This window comes from Poecilia formosa, unplaced genomic scaffold, assembly GCF_000485575.1.
Source record: "Poecilia formosa unplaced genomic scaffold, Poecilia_formosa-5.1.2 Scaffold89, whole genome shotgun sequence".
Classification (NCBI taxonomy): Eukaryota; Metazoa; Chordata; class Actinopteri; order Cyprinodontiformes; family Poeciliidae; genus Poecilia; species Poecilia formosa.
In genome coordinates this window covers 257,300-275,626 of record NW_006800028.1, presented here as the reverse complement: position 1 = coordinate 275,626, position 18,327 = coordinate 257,300, and the positions used below count along the sequence as shown (strand labels likewise).

General features: G+C 40.6%; 3 protein-coding genes across 7 annotated transcripts; 1 reads left to right on the top strand and 2 right to left on the bottom strand.

Moving 5' to 3' along the window:
• Positions 1–470: 470 nt before the first annotated feature.
• Positions 471–3,516, top strand: pdxp (pyridoxal (pyridoxine, vitamin B6) phosphatase). Its single transcript, XM_007557493.2, has 2 exons — positions 471–1,309; positions 2,481–3,516. Exons 1-2 carry the CDS (start codon positions 712–714, stop codon positions 2,825–2,827), a joined length of 945 nt encoding a protein of 314 aa, XP_007557555.1. The 5' UTR covers positions 471–711; the 3' UTR covers positions 2,828–3,516.
• A 94-nt stretch (positions 3,517–3,610) lies between these two features.
• kgd4 (alpha-ketoglutarate dehydrogenase subunit 4) lies at positions 3,611–7,168 on the bottom strand. 4 transcript variants are annotated; one of them, XM_016674080.1, is made up of 5 exons: positions 7,075–7,168; positions 6,511–6,967; positions 5,172–5,235; positions 4,159–4,352; positions 3,611–4,062 (listed from the first exon to the last, which is right to left on the bottom strand). In XM_016674080.1, the coding sequence occupies exons 2-5, from the start codon at positions 6,562–6,564 to the stop codon at positions 4,045–4,047; spliced, it is 330 nt and encodes a 109-aa protein (XP_016529566.1). In that variant the 5' UTR covers positions 6,565–6,967; positions 7,075–7,168; the 3' UTR covers positions 3,611–4,044. The 4 variants fall into 4 exon arrangements, with proteins under 4 accessions (XP_016529566.1, XP_016529565.1, XP_016529568.1 ...); XM_016674079.1 differs by having other exon boundaries at positions 6,511–6,979; positions 7,075–7,131; XM_016674082.1 differs by lacking the exon at positions 7,075–7,168 and having other exon boundaries at positions 6,511–6,602; positions 6,808–7,050.
• A 638-nt stretch (positions 7,169–7,806) lies between these two features.
• LOC103141748 (betaine--homocysteine S-methyltransferase 1) lies at positions 7,807–14,793 on the bottom strand. 2 transcript variants are annotated; one of them, XM_016674034.1, is made up of 8 exons: positions 14,686–14,793; positions 14,104–14,236; positions 13,913–14,025; positions 13,635–13,826; positions 9,933–10,080; positions 8,674–8,856; positions 8,347–8,575; positions 7,807–8,248 (listed from the first exon to the last, which is right to left on the bottom strand). In XM_016674034.1, the coding sequence occupies exons 1-8, from the start codon at positions 14,701–14,703 to the stop codon at positions 8,071–8,073; spliced, it is 1,194 nt and encodes a 397-aa protein (XP_016529520.1). In that variant the 5' UTR covers positions 14,704–14,793; the 3' UTR covers positions 7,807–8,070. The 2 variants fall into 2 exon arrangements, with proteins under 2 accessions (XP_016529520.1, XP_007557553.1); XM_007557491.2 differs by lacking the exons at positions 13,635–13,826; positions 13,913–14,025; positions 14,104–14,236; positions 14,686–14,793 and adding exons at positions 10,187–10,378; positions 10,463–10,575; positions 10,979–11,111; positions 12,058–12,142.
• Positions 14,794–18,327: the final 3,534 nt, after the last annotated feature.

Below are 18,327 nucleotides of genomic sequence, written 5' to 3'. Positions count from 1 at the left end.
TCATTAATCGTATACCTTAGAAGAGCGGCTTTAACTTTTTAGCTCCTATTGTTATGCATATGATATCCTGTGTCAATAATATTCACTAAAAACAAAAGGATGAGGAATAAAATGAGGAAAATGTTGCTAGTTAGGTATGCTGCTGTTAGTTTTAAGTAGTATTTCTTTTATTCATTTTTATTTGCATTGTTGCTGTTATATTGTCGTTTTTATTCACTTGTCTCTATAAAATTTAGCATAACTGTCATAATTACCATAATTAATGTCACATCCTACTGTCGGAACTTAAGTATCCAGTCGTGTAATTTAATATGTGAAGTTTAAAGAGCATATTACATTTTGAATTTTTTTACTCTTTATTTATTGTCATTATTGTTTTTTTTTTTTATATCATTCATATTAAGCCATGAGGGCGCAATTTTATTTCCCAAGGATTTAGCCTTCTGACACATTCAACTGTGATTGGCTGCACTGCTGCGTTTTGATTGGTCGATCTGGACAAGAGAGCGTGGCTGGACGTCAATGTTTATGTGGCTCCTCTATGTCGGGTTTGTGCAACAGCATCAAGGTCTCTGCTGCAATGTGATTTCCTGACGCTGATTTGTTGTCGTCCCGCAAAAGCTCGTCGTTTCCCGTCACGTTATGTCGCAGCCTCTGACATGGGGCACCACTAGCCGGTAAAAGACGGAAGAGACGGAGGAAAACGCCGGAATGGCAGGCGCCTTTGCCTTCAAAGGCTGCCAGAAAATTCGCGGTGCGCAAATCAGGGTTCTGCTCGAAGCGAAGGACTTCTTCCTCTTCGACTGCGACGGGGTCATCTGGCACGGAGAGAATGCGATCACGGGAGCGGCCAAGGTGGTGAACGCTCTGATCCGCCGCGGGAAAAACGTGGTGTTCGTCACCAACAACTCCACCAGGCCCCGGGAGAATTACGTGAACAAGTTCACGCGGCTGGGCTTCACCGACGTGATGCTGGACCAGATCTTCAGCTCCTCCTACTGCTCGGCCCTCTACCTGAGGGACGTCGTGAAGGTCCGCGGCCAGGTGTTCGTCATCGGCTGCGAGGGGCTCCGCTTGGAGCTGCTGGAGGCGGGGATCCCCTGCGTGGAGGAGGACGACGACCCGGACGCCACCATCTACAACTGCGCCCTGGCTCCGGACGTGAAAGCGGTTCTGGTGGGACACGACGACAAACTGACTTTTCTGAAACTGGCCAAAGCTTCGTGCTACCTGCGGGACCCTGAGTGTCTGTTCCTGGCCACCGACAACGACCCGTGGCACCCGCTGTCAGGTGGACGGATCCTGCCAGGTATGATGATGATGATGATGCTTCCCGTAATGAAGCTTGACCTAGTTACAATCAGCTCATTCAAGCAGACAGTTTTCCCCTCTTATGTCTAATATAATATTCTTGAGCTCTGTTCAAACCTAAAAACCTAAAGCTTTGGTGAATCTTTGCTGTAATTCATCCCAGCTTTTGTTTCAAATACTACAAATGTTATTGTTGCTCTTCTCTGTTCATTGCTTTTCTAGCCGTCTAAACACCTGATCATCGAAGTCTCGTTTTAGTGTGCAGTCGAACAGAAATGACATCCTTGTGAAGATGATGTTTCTGTCTCGGTGAATGCAGAATAGAATATGAATGTGTGAATAGAACTTGAACTGACTACATAATGTCAGATAATCACCATTAAAACTCACCTTTGGTTTGGAAACAGCTAGGCTGATTCTGATTTAACTGTTCTAACAGCATTATAGACTGCCTGGTTTGAATATTTAGGGTCAGGAGAGTGACCTTTGACCATCATCTTATTGCAAATTCTCCTTTAGTTTTAGGTCTGGACATTGACTGTGGCATTCCTTCACATGCAGATGCTTCATTCTTTACCTTTCCATTGAGATCCTGGCTGTTTGTTTAGGGTCATCATGCTGCTGGAAGGTGAAGCTCAGTCCCAACCTAAAGTCTTTTGCAGCTTTTAAAAGTTTTTCTCCCAAGATTGCCCAGTATTTACAAAAACATAGTCCAAACTCCCTCTTTGACGACTGCTGTCCAAATGGAAATTATGGCACTCATTTTAATTTATCATGTGACTGATTTATTGCTTAATGTGACAGGCTTACACACGCATGCATTTTTTTTACCCAATAGCCGTAAATCTCAGTCAGACCGGATGACCACAGCATCATGCTGCCACCTTAGGAATAGTGCATTCCCGTTGACGTGCAGCGTTAATTTTCTATCAGTGTTTTGCTTGAGAGTCAAAAGTACAATTGTATCTGACATTTATTCCCATGCGGATTATTTAAATTACACACGGATTAATTTTATGAATTACTTGACTTTATATGTCAATTCTTTTTTTTTTAGATGTAATACAAATGCATAACACACATTTAACATCAGTGATATGAACACTTGTGTAAATCTGTGTGGTAACACTTGGAGCCTCTTTCTGCTTTCGATGTTTTGCTCCCTGTAGGTTCTGGTTCCCTCACTGCAGCCCTGGAAGTGGCGTCGGGCCGTAAAGCGACTGTGATCGGCAAGCCGAGCCGCTTCATGTTCGAGTGCATCTCCAGCCAGTTCAGCGGCATAGATCCCGCCCAGTGCCTGATGGTCGGGGACCGACTGGAGACCGATATGCTGTTCGGGTCCAACTGCGGCCTGGACACCATGCTCACCCTCACCGGCGTGTCTCAGATCGAGGAGGCCCAGGAATACAGGAGCAGTGACCTGACCACCAACCACAGCTACGTGCCTGACTACGTGGTGGACACCATCGCCGACTTCCTCCCGGCTTTTGAGGAAATAGAAGAGCAGAACGATTGACGAACGATTTCGTCCGCAGCACAGATCGCTTTCGTGATGAGTGCAGTGTCGAGTCTCACGTTTGCACAAAAAAGGTTCCAGTTTATGGGAAAAAGGGGGGATGAGAAGGGGGAGCGCTGCTTATATCAAGAGCAACACACGTAGGACGAATATCTGAAAATGATGATTAACCCGCGCATTCCTGTGTTTCTTCTAGTGTTGTGGCCATTTGTGACTGAGCGTTTTGTTGTTGCTGTGTTTAATGGATATACTGCACTTTGTTAATCAAGTCCATTGGTAGTATTTGATATTAGGGTTTTGAACATTCAAAGTTATTTTTGTAAATCCATGAATTACTCTTAGTTCATGCGTTTAGGAGCTGGTATTGTTTTGTGAATGCAGAATAATTTCCTCTGATCTGTCTGGCTGAGTGTCACTTCGAGGTGAAATCGTGCAGCTCTGGCAGAAAATAAAGCGGAGACCGTAGGCGGAGCGTCTTCTCACCTGTCATGTCTGTACTACATTGTGCCAACATTCATCTGGGTAATGAGCAACTCACTGGACTCTATTTTGGAGAACATTAATGGTGGCCAGTGTTAAGCACTGACATAGGAATATTAGTGTTGTGAATGTTTTTAACATTTAAAGCATGCCAGCAACGGTATCAACAATAAAATACCCGAGGAGCAAATTAAATGTTGTTCATCTGATCAGCAGCAATGGCCTCTTCTTTCAACTAATGCTTCGTATATTTCTCGGATGCCCGTGTTGTTTAAAAAGAAATTGTCACAACAAACCAAATCATCATAATCAGTTTAATCCAGTGGTTCACAACAAAACAGTTTCAAGAACTTTTATAACCACTTTTTTTTTTTTCCCTGCTTTAAAATAAAACCAGATGTCATTTTATTCTGTTGACTTGGATTTGAGGATAGTTACGGTTCATGTGTAGCTCCATCAAATTTAAATGATCATTTAAAACCATAACGGCAGTTCCCTACTGCCGTTATGGTTCAATTTTATTGAAGAAAAATAATTATGGCTTTTTTTTTTGTGCATTGCAATGAAACTATCCTTTAGTGTGAACTTAAAATACATTGTAATCGTTTAACATAAACATTATGTACATTGCAACAGGATTTATGCAATATATCCTATGAATCTCACAGCATTGGGGTTGTGCTGATGAGATAAAAAGACTCGTCTTCCTTTGGCTGCAGAGAATGAATTGTTTCGGATCACTCCGGTCCACCACGCTGAGGCAAAGAGAAATTACAATTCAGTGTTTAAAAAGAGAAGAAGAAAAAAAAGAAGCAATTTGCCATACTTCTATGGTAGGCTGCGCCCCTCACCTGGATGTAGTCCATTTCATCCAGAGTTAACGGTCTCCTGCGGTACCTGGCGGGCAGCTGCTGAACAGAGGCCAGTGAGTCCGGCGTTCCCAGGCTGGGAGTCAAAGGTACTTGAGGTCTAGACGACGTTGAGGCTGAACTGGGGGCGTTGTGTTGTGGAACGTTAAGACCTAGCAGTTTCAATGCCTCTTGGACTAGAACAAACACAAGGGCGAAAGACAGAGTACAGCAGGAAATCATTTCATTTAATGCTGCCAGTAAATGACTACATTGAGTTAAATACATCGGAGCACGTAGAATTATCAGGAAACATTTCCTCAGAACCAAATACAAGTGTGCCTGGAGACATTTCTGTTGGGTTTTTTTTTAAGTTGAGTGTGCCGAAGGTCAAGATTGTGACAACTGGATCAGCCTTTTATCAGATAAGGCGCAGTTAAACAAAGAGCTAAACAATTTGCCATAGATTTTGCTCTTGTAATAGTTTAGCTCCTGAAGTCAAGGACGGGTGGCCTGAAGGGAAGGAAGCCTCTTCCCAACAACTTTAGAGCTGGTTCCATGTCATTTTGACATCAATACTACAACTACACCTTCATTTGTCTGAACTTTACAGCCAAAACTATTCCTTAGTGTTACAAACCTGTTCTTAAAGTACGCATATGACAGCTGGTGTTGGTGAACATCTTCTGCAGGGCTGAGTTTTGTTTGCATCTGCCCCTGTGCTGAAGCTTTTTTCAAAGAAAGCCACATACTGAACTCAGTTTTTGTTAAATAAATGTCCTTATCTTTTCTCATTCTCTGCATGAATAGAAAATCTCGTGCAAAACTATCCTAAATTTTAACAACTGCAGGAAAGTTGGGAGTGTTTTCTCCAGCTTCCCACAAAAACTCATGCTGCTAAAATAAACCAGATCTGATTTCTTACTGGTTTTAATCACTAAAGACATAAGCTTTTGGCACATACTCTGCCGGTTGATTCTGTTTAAATCTCACACATTTTTTATAAACAGGCTTACCATTAGGCCTTGGTATGTCCTGTCTGTTTGGGAACTTGATCAAAGGAGCATGCGGCCGAACAGCCTGAGCAAAGACACACATAATAACCCAAATCATTTATTGCTTTAAAAAAATCATTTTGAGGCCTTTTAGTATCAAGCTCACCTGTATGGCTAAAAATGAAAATAAAGATATTTCTTGAGTTTTCACAGCTGATTTAGATGCATATATTCAAATGATGTATATCATTAAATGAATTGGTTTTAAAAACTAAAATAATGATCATTTTCGTCCCTTTTTCCCCTTTTGTGTGTGTTATGGCACTAAGAAAAAGCAACAACAACAAACAAAATAAGCCAGGAAATGCTTAATGGATACATCTGTAATTGATCTGTAACTGAAGATCAGTTACATCTGTAACTGAAGTTTGGATATCTGGTTAGCCTACAGAATATTAAATTTCTAATACAATTGTACAAAAACATCAAAACACAGATAAGGAGTCATTTCATAAGGAATCAATCATTCCAGTCATTAATATGCATTGAGATTTTCTCAAGGGAACATTTGTTATAATGTAAGACAGGCTTCCACACCATGCTTTAAAATAAAAAGCATGGTGTTTTGTGAGAAAAATAGTCTGTATTTACCAAACTATACAACTGCAACCACCTCAAGTTAATCAATATACACTTTAAAGACACAGAGTAACGAGGTCCTAATTAACTTGGTTGTCTTGAATCAAACTGAGCAAATGGAATCAGTCTTTATAGGTTTCGTGGATATTTTTGCTAAGACATATCAACAGGCAAATTAAAGATAACTGAAATAAGAGTATGAAATATCTGTTTTCTAAAACCTTTGTGTTTCTCCAAACTGAGGTAAATATGTTGTATGCATAGTCATTTTAATAATAAAAAAGCGTGAAGGAGCATGCAATACACAGCCGCAGGCTGAACTCCACCTGAGTTACCAAATGGAAGATAAATTTGGTCACCCCTATGCACATTTTCTGGGGGCGCCACTGTTGCAAAGCGTTGAGGTGCAACTATTCAATCCTATCTAACTTGTAACAGGCCATAATATAGCAAAAAAAAAACAACTAAATTATCAGTTGACCTGAAACACATTTTAATTACTGGAAATATACTGTTGCAGCAGAGCAAAACACAAGACACGACTACGAGTTGTTCGGTTTAACAAGGACATCAACAAGGGTACGAGAGGTATTTCAGCCAATAGCCCTCACTAAAATAAGTCAAAAACATCCCGAATTATTTTTGACCACTTGACCATATACTAAAACTGCAACAAACCAAACGAGAGGTTGAACGACTCAAATTTCTTCAGCAACTTTACCTGAATTACTCTAGCAGTGGGAGCTGCCATTTTGGAGCTGACTTTGCTCCCCATGACGACCTCAAGGTTTACTTCCGGGTGTAAAACGTCTCCTGTAGCAACAAAAACCCACCACAAGAGGGCACTGTTGTTCTTGACAAAAAAAGCATGTACTTTCTAGACTAAAACGAGTGGTCTATCATTTGTTCAAAGAAAAGAAAATATGAAGATTAAGGAGGTAATGATGCGAGACGGCTGCGTAGCACAGTTCAGAAATGATCAAATTTTAAACAAATAAATTGAATAAACGTTAGCTACATTTGTACCGTTTAGATAGCCGTTGTTGTCAGGGGCTGTCCTGCTTGGTCAAACAGCCAGCCCATAATAATGCAGCCTTCATATCATGGAAGAATATCCCAGACGAATACAAGACCGACATCCAGAATGAGGTAAAACCAGACAAGCTTCAGTAAGGCCGCTAAGATTTATACTAAAAAAAAAGAAAAAAAAAAGATTACTGAGTCTTTTTATAATGTTAAACGTTAAGACAAGTTAGAAAAAAGAGAAGCTTTCATTTCAACCTACCTTTGAAGAAAATATAACGTTGTCATACGACCAGCCGAACCTGTCCTATCAGTAACAAGGACCGTATCAGAGATCCTTTATAGGTCAAGATGCATCACTGCATGAATACTCAAGAACTTGTACATGTTTAGTGCGCCAACTACATCTCTCTCCCCCTCACTCTTTTTAATTTTTACTTATAGTACATTAAAATATTCCAGATAAGATGTTAATATCAGGCAAACTGGAAGTGAAAATCTTGATTTAAAATAATTTTCTTTATTAGCTAAAGTTATTCTCCATCAATGTATTAGCTCATTCAATGTTATATTTACTGAAGTTACTTTTGTGTGAGGGTTGACTAGTTTGAGTTATGTTATTTTTTCAGCAGCGGAAAAGTGTTAATTTTTAGCTGTTCCATATTTAAGAAAATTCTTTTCAGAAAGCTTAGGTTGATTTGGAGTTAATCTGAAAATGTATGACTGATAGATGTGAACTACAGAGGACTGAAATCTAGTAAGACCTTTAACAACCCAAAACCTGTAATAATACAGTATTATTTATCTGGTGGAAAATATTATATTTATTCATATGAATTTGTTTCCTCTTTCTAAAGTGCAAGAATACATTTAATCTGATCATACTTAAACAGAGTTTTAATATTTTTAATGCTTACAGTCTGAAGTATGCAAATCTTTTTTCTAGTATAGCTGGTGGAAGTAGTAAGACAGCAAAAACTTCATTCAACACAGACAAGTAACCAATTTGTGTTTTATTAGATATTATTTCATTTGACAAACTGGTCCAGGATAATGTAAAACAAACAGGTCCATTTTTCAACACGTGGCCAACTCCTAACCTGAGTCACTGGCCAAATTTCTCCAAGAAATCGATGTACAGAGCAGAGCAGTCTCAAGTTAGAAATTGCTGCTTGATTTATACAAAACTGTCCACCACATTGTGCTTGGCTGCTTCGTGCAGCTGCTTCACTCGCATCTGCTTTCAGGTGGGAAACACTCAGTGGTTCTTTGACCTGTCAAACAGCTGTTTGAGTTGGTCCTTGGAGGTGGCCTCTTTTTGCTGCATGAGATCAGCATGGCCCCTGGTAACACCCCAGGAGGCTGGGGTCGACATGGATGGACACAGGGGGCGGCCAGAGGCTGGCTTCAGGTTCTGCCAGTAATCACGGCGGGCTCTGAAGGACAGTGAGGAGATTAGCTGGATCACACTGGTGATTAGAAGTCATAATGCGTTCATTTCCAAGGTAATAAAAGACGGATGGTTGCTCCTTACCTGGCTCTGACCCAGGGTTTGGTGTGCATCTCCAGACCAGCACCCCACATTCCATGTTTCTCTGATGCAGCAGGGAGGAAGCCCCTCTCCGGGGCCAGCTCCTCTGACACAGCCCTGATGTGATAAGGCTCGTAGCCACAGCAGCCTCCGATGTAGCGGATGCCAGCATTGTAGGCCTCCCTGGCGTACTGGTGCATGTCCCAGCGGGTCAGGATTCTGGGCTCCAGGGCTAAGAAACAAGAAAACACAGACGGGAAAACATAAGACGCTAAATTACAACAGTCGCTTTTCTCCACTTTTTCCCATGTGGAAGCAGGTTGTCGTTACCAAAGGGGAATTCAGGCAGATCGATGAATCCCTGACAGTTGCAGTCGGGAGTATGGAACGCCAGCGGCTGCACCATGTAGTGAGCCTTCAGCCCAGCCTTCTCCACTCCCTCCTTCATCAACTTGACAGTCTTCACACAGGTCAGGGGGTCAAAGTGGCAGTTGACTCCCACAATCTGGGCCCCTGGACAGCATGCAGAAGTTAGAGGAAAACCCTTATTCTAGTACACAACGATGCTGTGAACTAAAACCTTGCCATTACTTTTAGGTAGAAATGCCATTAAAAGTTTATTCTGGTCACAAGATATTGTGCTATTACCAAATGCTTCAAGTCCTTAATATGTTTATAACCCACATTTAATAAAACAAAGTTCCTACTGCTATACCTTTAGCCACAACAGATCCACATTTCTGACACTACTTGAATTTCACATTTGTTTTACACCTTTTGCTCTTCTAATACAGCTGAAAACAGACAAATAAATATTGTACATTTGTCCATGCTTTTCCTATTTTCTGTCAGTTAGGATTGCTTAAATTATTTCTGCTTACTAAATGCCAGGAAAAAAAAAGGGAGAGAGAGTTATTTTTTTAAATAATGTTCTAACCAAGTCAAAGTTTGCATGCATCCCCTTAATATTTGATAGAGCTGCTTCCAACTGTATAGCTTTACTCAGATCTTCTGGGCATAATTTAACACATTTCTCACATTAGTTTTCTAGAATTTTGACCCACTCTTCCTGACAGAACTGATTTTCCTGAGTCTGGCTTTTAACACACCTTCTCAGCTCTGACCACAAATTTTCTATCTGCCTGAGGTCAGGGCTTTTGTATGGCCAATCAAAAACAATGGCTTTGTTAAGCCACTTTGAAATGAATTTGGAAGTGTCCGTTTAGAAAACCCATTTGCCGCTAAAGTTTTATTTTCTGGTTGGTGTTTTGATCCGTTTCTTCAATATTGTCTCGTGGTGTTATCAATTTTGTGAGATTTTTCACTTCCTCTTTCTGCTGCATGAGATCATCAATGATTACTAAATCGTTTAATTCAATGAAATGAATTAAGATATACACTTCATTATTCCAAAATGTCAAAAATAAAAAATCAATTTAAAATCCTCTCATTCATCATTCTGGCACTTGGTAAAGTGAAATAATTTTGGTAATCCTAATTGACCTAAAGCTTTAAGTCCAGCTGTGTATGTGTGTTAAGACTTAAACTTAACGATTATTCTGGGGTTCGTTAGAGACTCCGTTACGTACCGGCTTTGACGAGCTTGACGGCACACTCTCCAGGTGAGTTGCCGTGCATGTCTCCCTCAGGTCCGATGCACAGAGTGGCCGCCACAGGCTTTCCCGACCCCTTCAGGACCTCCACCGCCCACACGGCCTCTTCAACATGCTCAAAGTACTGCAGCACAAAGCTCTCAGTCAGAGCATGGTCGTCAGCATCTATCCAGCAGACGCTACTTCCACATTCAAGAAATATTTTGCCTCCTCAATAGCTTGATCTCTACCTCAGCGATGAGGAAGTCAACGTTCTTCTTAGTGAACACATCCAGTTGTTTCTTGAAGATGGCCTTCACCTCCTTGTCGCTCTTACAGCTCAGGTAGGATGGAGTCTGGGACACTCCTCCGGCCACCAGAGCGTCGCCCTCGTTGGCGACCTCCCGGGCCAGATCGCAGGCGGCCTCGTTGATCTGAGCTCCCTGTAGGGCAATTTAAAAAAAAAAAATAAAAAATGAAATGCAAATCCATAAAGTGTCACAAAGAGTTATAATCTTTTGCCTTACAGTGAGGGCGAGCTTGTTGCCTCTGTTCTCCAGCTTGTCATCACTGGCATAGAAGGTGAAGGTCTGCATGACGTTGGCTCCAGCCCGCAGAAACTCCCTGTGCAGCTGACGCACTGGAAGTCAACCAGAGACGATGCAATGAAAAATAAAAATGCAGGAAGCATATAAGGATTTGTTTTAATGCCATTTCATAAAACTGTAGAAAATGTTGAGCGTTCTCCCAATTGTGCCTAGTTAGGATTTAGTAATCCACTGATTTGAGGAGCCTTCTTGATTTCTTTGTGTTTCTTGACTGAGTTTTTAACTTTAGCGTTTACTTTAAGAATTTCAACGTTTGAAAAGTCTTAATGAAATTGCACATTGTTTCAGGAGAGCTGATCAGATTCCTGTTCTGCATGCCAACTGAAGAAAATGTAACAGTTCAACATTTTGTAGAAAGTACCTTAATTTGGTGCGGAGTTTATAATTCAAGATGCAGCAATAATATTTTTTTTTTTTAGCAGAGTTTAATCTCACCAGCTTCTGGGTGCTCTGCAGCAGCCTCAGGGGTCCAGGGCCCAGCCTTGACGTATCCTCTCTTCTCCAGGGCAAACACGAACCCTCCATCTCCGATCACAATCTCCCCAGCATTAAGACGCTCCAAGATACCCTGTAATAATTCAGTGATTTCAGTAAAACATTGGATCAGTCAGGCTGCAAATAAATCAGCGGAGCCAAAAATAACTTCTGTTCTCATTCCAGGACAATTTTATGGACACCGTCTGATTTTAATCTCCAACAATCCAGTATGTGTTGCACAACCTGTGTCCTGAAATCTTTTGATCCATTCCGCTTTGTCACAGTCGCAATCAGTCATGAAAACAGCTGCTTGTGAAATAAGTTTGTACCCGCTGACTCCAGAAGCTTTTATCGAGACGTGGACGTTAGACTTTATCAACATCTAGATTCTGCAAAATTAATCTGCATCCAAGTAGGTCAAGAAGTGCAATCTGCAGAGCGAATAAAATGTCTAATGTTATCCCTTCCTCGCAGGAGTGATTCGCCATTGGTCATTCCTGCTGTTTAATGTAAGATTATCTCTTCCTAGACCAGACTCAAGAAATTGACTCTTCATGAGGAACAGAATTTAGGCCAGGCTTAAATTAAAAAAATAATAAAATAAAATAGAAAGCAAATGCTTTCGACACTTTAAAAATATTCATTCCAACCATTCTACTGTTTAGAAAAAGTAAAAAAAAATAAATAAATAAATCATTTCCAGGACAGAAGCTCTGCAACTTTATAAAGTTTATAAGGCTTTATAAAACTTTTATTAGTTGCACTGGTATTTCATTTCTGCAGCAGCAGTTGGCATTTTGGAGAAATGTGACCCTGGTATGCCAGCTGTGCAGAAGATTTATTAGGACTCTACAACCATCCGGACCCCCACGTGTTGCAAAAGAAAAAATAAAACCCTCCTTGAAACGAAGCATCTTAGTAAAATACCAACTGTCGTTTGGGTTAATCAGTCTTAAATCAAAAATAATAATAAACTCTGCGTCTTCAGTCTACAGCAGGGTTCTTTCCCAGAAAGCATTCCTGTTTTTCACACATACCTTCTTTGTTGGTGCCATTCTCCAGCTGCTGTGTGGACCCCTGACTGCTCAGACTTTGAGAAGCTGAAGTGACACCAGAGTTGCAGAGGGCCTCGTTAAATCCCCCTGAAGCAGGGGAGGGGTCTGTGCAGGAGCCACTCTGATTGGTAAAAGACAAGTTACTGAACACCTCCCCTTTTTAACTGAATGAGAGCAATGTGAATGCGTTTCTGCGTCTAGTTTGGTCCGGATTAATTACGGTTCTCCGTGTTTTCTGTGCACTTCTCTGCTGCTGGCTTGTGGTTTTCTGTTTGTTAGATTTTTTTAAAATAACTTTTGACAAAAGCAAGGCCGCCCAATTCAACCAAAAAAAAACGTTTTTTATTGGGGTTTAATGTGATAAGCAAAGCAGTGCATTCTGACAAAAATACAAATCTTATAATTATATTCGTAACCACCATCTTTGAGGCAATTCTTTGCAGAACCACCTGCCACTAGTTTATATCAGTGTCTTTTAGTTAGTATCTGAGCCAGTTTGACATAACTAGAGTCTAAAAACTCTACTCTGCAGTTTTACTTTGCAAAATAGTTCCAGTTTAGTCAGATTTGATGGAGGTCTTTAAATTCTAAGTTAAATCTGGACTTTGACCCATTATGCATTGAGTTAAGTTATTCTCTTGTAACTGTGAGGATTTGAGTTTTTCTGTGTGTTTATTATATATAAATTCAGTTTGTATTAGAAAGTTATTGAGTCAATTTCTGAATCAGTAAATGTGTGAAATACGTTAGAAGTAATAAACGACTCGCATTTGTTGCACTGATCCGTGAGCACCCATTGAAACACAGACCCAGAGCTCTCAGATTTCGTGACAAACTCAGATTTTATTGTTTTAGGGGTCATTTTAAGACTACTCTACTGGAGCGTTGCTGTTACAAGTGCTTCTATGAACTTCTGGACTAAACAGAGAAACTCTGTCAAGTTGACGTAAGAGACAGAGGCATTTCTATTTATTCACTGCATGATGCTCATGCAGAAGATTTGGCCTTCTTCTGCTTCTCCAGGACTTGCTTCATTTCCTGGGTGCTCGTTGCCTCTTTGTGCTGCAGCAGGTCACTGTGGCCCTTGGTCACTCCCCAGCTCTCCGGCGTGGATAATGACGGGCACTTGGGACGACCAGATGCAGGTCGGATGTTTTCCCAGTATTCGCGTCGGGATCTGTTAAAGATGGTCACAAAAGAAATGACTTTTTGTTTTGTCACAAAATAATCAACAAAAAAAAAAACAAAGAGGTGGATTGCAGAGCTTTTGATGTTTGCAGAATTTTTACCTGGCTCTGACCCAGGGTTTGGTGTGCATCTCCAGACCAGCACCCCACATTCCATGTTTCTCTGATGCAGCAGGGAGGAAGCCCCTCTCNTCATCAGGTTATAATTTTGCAAACAGTTCTAAAATTAGATTTTTCCTGTTTTTTTTGCTTTTGATACAGAATATATTAAGCACAACAATCAACATGCAGGTTTTTGAAAAAAGCAGTCATTTCTACAGCCAGGGCGATCAATGATTTGACGCTATCGAGTTAAGAGCTGCATGAATTCACCTCGGCAATCAGGAAATCCACATTCTTTTTGACAAACACGTCCAGCTGTTTCTTAAAGATGGCTTTCACTTCCGTCTCGCTCTTGCAGCTCAGGTAGGACGGAGTCTGGGACACGCCTCCAGCTACCAGCGCGTCCCCTTCGTTGGCAACTTCCCTTGCCAGGTCACAAGCAGCCTCGTTGATTTGTGCTCCCTGGAAAAAAGGAAACAGATTATCACCTTTACTGCTTGCTGAAAAGATGTATTTGGAGCATTGAGTTGCTGTCCTTGGACACCTACCGTGATTTTCAGTGCCTGACCCCTGTTCTCCAGTTTGTCATCGCTGGCGTAGAAGGTGAAGGCCTGCATGACGTTGGCTCCTGCCCTGAGGAACTCCCTGTGCAGCTGTCGCACTGATACAAAAAGCATGTCCTGTCACCTTAATGTGAACATGTGAGATTAAATTTGGATTAAATGTAAGACTGTCATACCAGCTTCGGGGTGAGTGACAGTAGCCTCGGGAGTCCAAGGCCCAGCTTTGACGTAGCCCCGTTTCTCCAGAGCAAACACAAAACCTCCATCGCCGATGACAATGTCTCCGGCATTCAGACGCTCCAGGACGCCCTACATGAGAAGAAAGATCTATTTAATCTGGGTTTAATACTTTAGAAAAATGCATTGGTCTCCTTTCTTACATCTCAATGAAAAAAACCATTAAAAAAAACATATTTTATTCAGGACAGAATAAAATATGTTCTTTCAAAAGCAGAAAGAACAGAAATTGATGCTTTGCATGAATTGGTTGAGAATTGATCAAAAATCATTGTGCAATCGCAAAAATGTAACCAGATATGCCTCTGGGGTACAAAGGTGCAAAGATAAGGCTGTTTTTTTCTTTTGCCATTTTCAACAAAACAGATGGACACAGTTCAATATTTAAAAAAAAAAGCTGCATGAACACCTTCCCAGTAACAGCACAGACGAATGAAAATCCACCTCCAGCAGTTTCTGTACATGAACCCATTTTCAATCTGTGTGATGCATCAGGGAAATCTCTGCAGAGTGTGTGTTACCTTCTTGGTTGGTGCCATCTTCGTCCCGTCTCGGTCGCAGCACAAAGCACTTGGTAACAGCGAACCCCTCAGCTGACCTGATGAGTACCAGAAGCTGCTCCTCTCCTCTTTTATATACCAGCAGGATGAATGGGAGGATTTCAGCCCGGTGCTAAATTTACGTCAAATTTACGTTCAAACATGTCTGTTTGAACGTTGTGCAACGCGGCCAAGCCCACTGATCAATGGAGATGGTTTAGGTTGAATTAGTTCACTGAGGCAGCAGAGAAAGGATCTATGATAGAAAGACAGGTGAGCCTGTGCAGTGGTCAGTCCAGAAAAATAATATTGCTGGTTTAGGATTTCCACTGAGTCCAGCTGAGCTTTGAAAACCCAAAAAGTGATTCTGTGTTCATGTGTAAGGGATAAAAGGATGTTCCAGGTTCTGCTTAACAGAACATGAAATCCTTATTATGCAACCACCTGCATTAATGATTCTCATTTACACAAAGCTAAGAGAATGAAGTCGCTCCATGTAAAATCTCCAGCATATATGTTTGTAATCTATTTAAAAAACCCAAGAATATTAAAGCAGGTTCCTTTCATCCGTGTTCCCCGGGGAAAGAACAGTCTGTGTTGTTTCAGGGTTGCGCTGCTTCTCAGCTGCAGTCCTTTGGAAATGTTTGGCAGTGTGTGTGTGTGTGTGTGTGTGTGTGTGCACTGTGCTGCAAAACCCTGAAAAGCAAAAAAAGGTAAGAAAAACAAAAAGAATAAATCTGTTTTTCTTTGTGTTTTTATTTTATTTTTTTTATGTATTACAGTTTCCCCCTCCAATTTCCCAAGTAGAAATAATTGATTGTTTTCATTCCTTTGCATTAATATTTTATTTTAATTTGTTGCCTTGTTCCTTATTATGATTTTAAATCTAAAAAAAAAACAAAACAAAAAACAAACAAAAAAACAAACAATATTGAAGATTTAAGTCTCCATACACACTTTTTGAATGGAGTGCTAAGTGATGATAGTTAACTTTTATTTTAATTCATGCAGAAATCAGCCAGTCTTTTGACTGCAAACTTCAACTGCAGTCAAAATAAAGACATGCCTAAAAAACTTTAAACATTTAGATGATTGCATAAAAATATTCTGCTTTTTTGTAGTTGCTAGAAGAACCTCCGACCTCAGATTAGGTTTATTTCAGATTGAAGACCTCAGCTGCATGTGGATTATTACATCTCTCCAGATTAACCATTAACACCTTATTTTTTTTTGCCACTGTCTTTCATGCCTGTCATATTTGCTTTATACACAGCTCACAAAACCCACACATATGCACACACACACACACACACACACACACACACACACACACACACACACTCACACTATGAGATACGGCTGATCAATGACCTTCGGCGGAGCGGTTTAGTGTGTGCAGTTCTGGGTTGATCCAGTTTCAGGGGGAACGTTACAGTCAGGCCTTCTTCTTGTGTTTATCAACAGAGTCAAAGTTCAGGAAACTGCCTTTAAACTCCAGTTCATTGCAAGATTTATGCAAAAGTTTGTTGGAGTGTGGAACAAGTGCAGCCAGACAGAAATGTGTTGCAATGTAGGGACAGATTCTGGGACTAATTTGAGAATATTGAGATAAATAATAAAGTTATTGTTGTTTGGAGATGGAAGGAAAATGTTTTTCTGTTCCTTTTTATTTTAATTTGCCAGAAAAGGGACATCACTGTGACCAAAGAACACAGCAGACATGTCCGGGAGAGAGATGTGGGGTTTAGATTAAAGTTTAAAGCAACTCTCATTTCAAGCTCAGGCTTCTTTTATCTGATCACTACTGAATTCAGAATCTATTTCTGAAAATATAAAGAACATTTATATTCTGACTGACATAAAATCCTGATGAAATACTTTGAATTTTGGGTCCTTAAATATGATAAAATGTGTAAACACCTGTGCAAGGCGCTGCCCATAAACCAGTTGCTGTAAATATATTGTCACTTCATTCACGAAGGAGTGTCGTGTTTACAGAAAGTTGTAGTATTTTTACATACAAAGACAACACTAAACTCTCCCAACTCCAGCCTCAGCAAGTTCCCTTTGATTGACTGTTTGTCTGGCTTAGTGTTTGTATTTAAGAGCAGAAATAGTTCATGTGTGTGTCAAGGACACTCTACTAAAAGCGATTTCTAATCTCAAGGAGTTTTTACATCCTGGTTACATAAAGGTTGCTACTTTGGTGCAGATTTACCTCCATGGTGGAAGAGACCCCAGCTCCAGGTATAACAATGTGGACAGCTTGTCCACATTACGTCCCAGTGACTTGATGCAACATATGATAAAGTTTAGATTGACTGAGCTTTCTCTCCCCCCCTCATGGGACTGATTAACCCATCGTTGCCCCTCAGCTCCTTCACCTCTTCCCCTCATCCTATGTTACAAATTGTACAGAAGTTGTATATTACAGGGTATCTTCAGCTCTGTTCTCAGAAATGTATCTACAGAGTGCATGCCTTCTATATCCTATTTCTTTTTGAGTTATTCCTGCTGTTGCAGCGCCGGCCTGTGCTGACTTACGTTTTCCTCGTGTTGCTATGACCAGCTGCTGCAGGTTGAGACTGGAACTGTGGCCGTCTGCGTAATTTCGGTGGCCAAAGGCTGAAGGGGAGGCAGGAAAGGAGAGGAACAGGTGATTGACTTGGGGGAGTAAATCCTGACATTGGGTAACAAGTGGAGGGCTTGTGATGTGAAGAAAGACAGAAGGGAGGGAAGCTAGCTGGAGGAAAAACAAACACTTTGGGTGGCATTAAGCTGGAAGAAAACAGAGAACAAAACCGACGGTTTGCAAGTTGCAGAAGAGATCATTTTGGTTAACTATTGACTCCTCATGAACTGATCAAGAGTTGGACTGATCTCATGTTCCTCTGGTGGGGTGGCAACATAACTGTAATGGTAAAACAAAACAAAAAAAAGTTGCAATGCCAACTTTGATCTCCATTTTACAGTGTGATACATGATTCAACATCTTGGTACTGCAATTATAACATAAGCCAACACTTAGACATATTTATTTCCTGCATATTTTTTATGTTCTTGACTGAAATGAAATAAAACACATAAGAAGTAAAATGAAAACGTGTTGAGTCCTACAGAGCTGTGACTACCACCTCATGGTCTCCAGAGGCACAGCTCCTCTCTCTGAAACTCCACCTCATTCTCTGGTCCAATCGTGGCTCAAGTTTTAGAACTCCATCTAACATTGTAACATATATGGATAACAGTATAGGGTTCATAGTAACACATAAGGTTAAATCACTGAAAAAAAAACACTATGTGACAGGGTGAAGTTACTGCAGCGATTCAGACGTGTGTCATATCTCCCCAATGTTGTTAGAAAATATTTCTATTAAATTAAAAGTGGAACATATTGAAGTGCAATTCCACCTTTGGACACAGGAGGGACCCACAACACACTTTCATACAAAGATGAGGATCAACACTGTCCTCCTGGTCAAATTGTAAAATCATTGACCTGACCATTGTTAATAAATGTGAATGATGATTTTAGCTGTTTACATGTTTCTTTATCTCCAGCCTTCAGAGAAATATCATTGTTAAAACCATAAAAATTATAAGAAATGTAAAAAAAAAAAAGTG

Bases quoted from the DNA above. Each gene is read 5' to 3' on its own strand.
- pdxp (XM_007557493.2), top strand. From the start codon at position 712: ATGGCAGGCGCCTTTGCCTTCAAAGGCTGCCAGAAAATTCGCGGTGCG. The intron at 1,310-2,480 runs GTATGATGATGA...TGCTCCCTGTAG, and splicing joins AGGTGGACGGATCCTGCCAG to GTTCTGGTTCCCTCACTGCA.
- kgd4 (XM_016674080.1), bottom strand. From the start codon at position 6,564: ATGGGGAGCAAAGTCAGCTCCAAAATGGCAGCTCCCACTGCTAGAGTA. The intron at 5,236-6,510 runs GTAAAGTTGCTG...GTCTTTGCTCAG, and splicing joins CCACTGCTAGAGTAATTCAG to GCTGTTCGGCCGCATGCTCC. The intron at 4,353-5,171 runs GTAAGCCTGTTT...TGTTTGTTCTAG, and splicing joins GGACATACCAAGGCCTAATG to TCCAAGAGGCATTGAAACTG.
- LOC103141748 (XM_016674034.1), bottom strand. The intron at 14,026-14,103 runs GTATGACAGTCT...TTTTTGTATCAG, and splicing joins TGTCACTCACCCCGAAGCTG to TGCGACAGCTGCACAGGGAG. The intron at 8,857-9,932 runs GTACGTAACGGA...CATGCTGTCCAG, and splicing joins CGTCAAGCTCGTCAAAGCCG to GGGCCCAGATTGTGGGAGTC.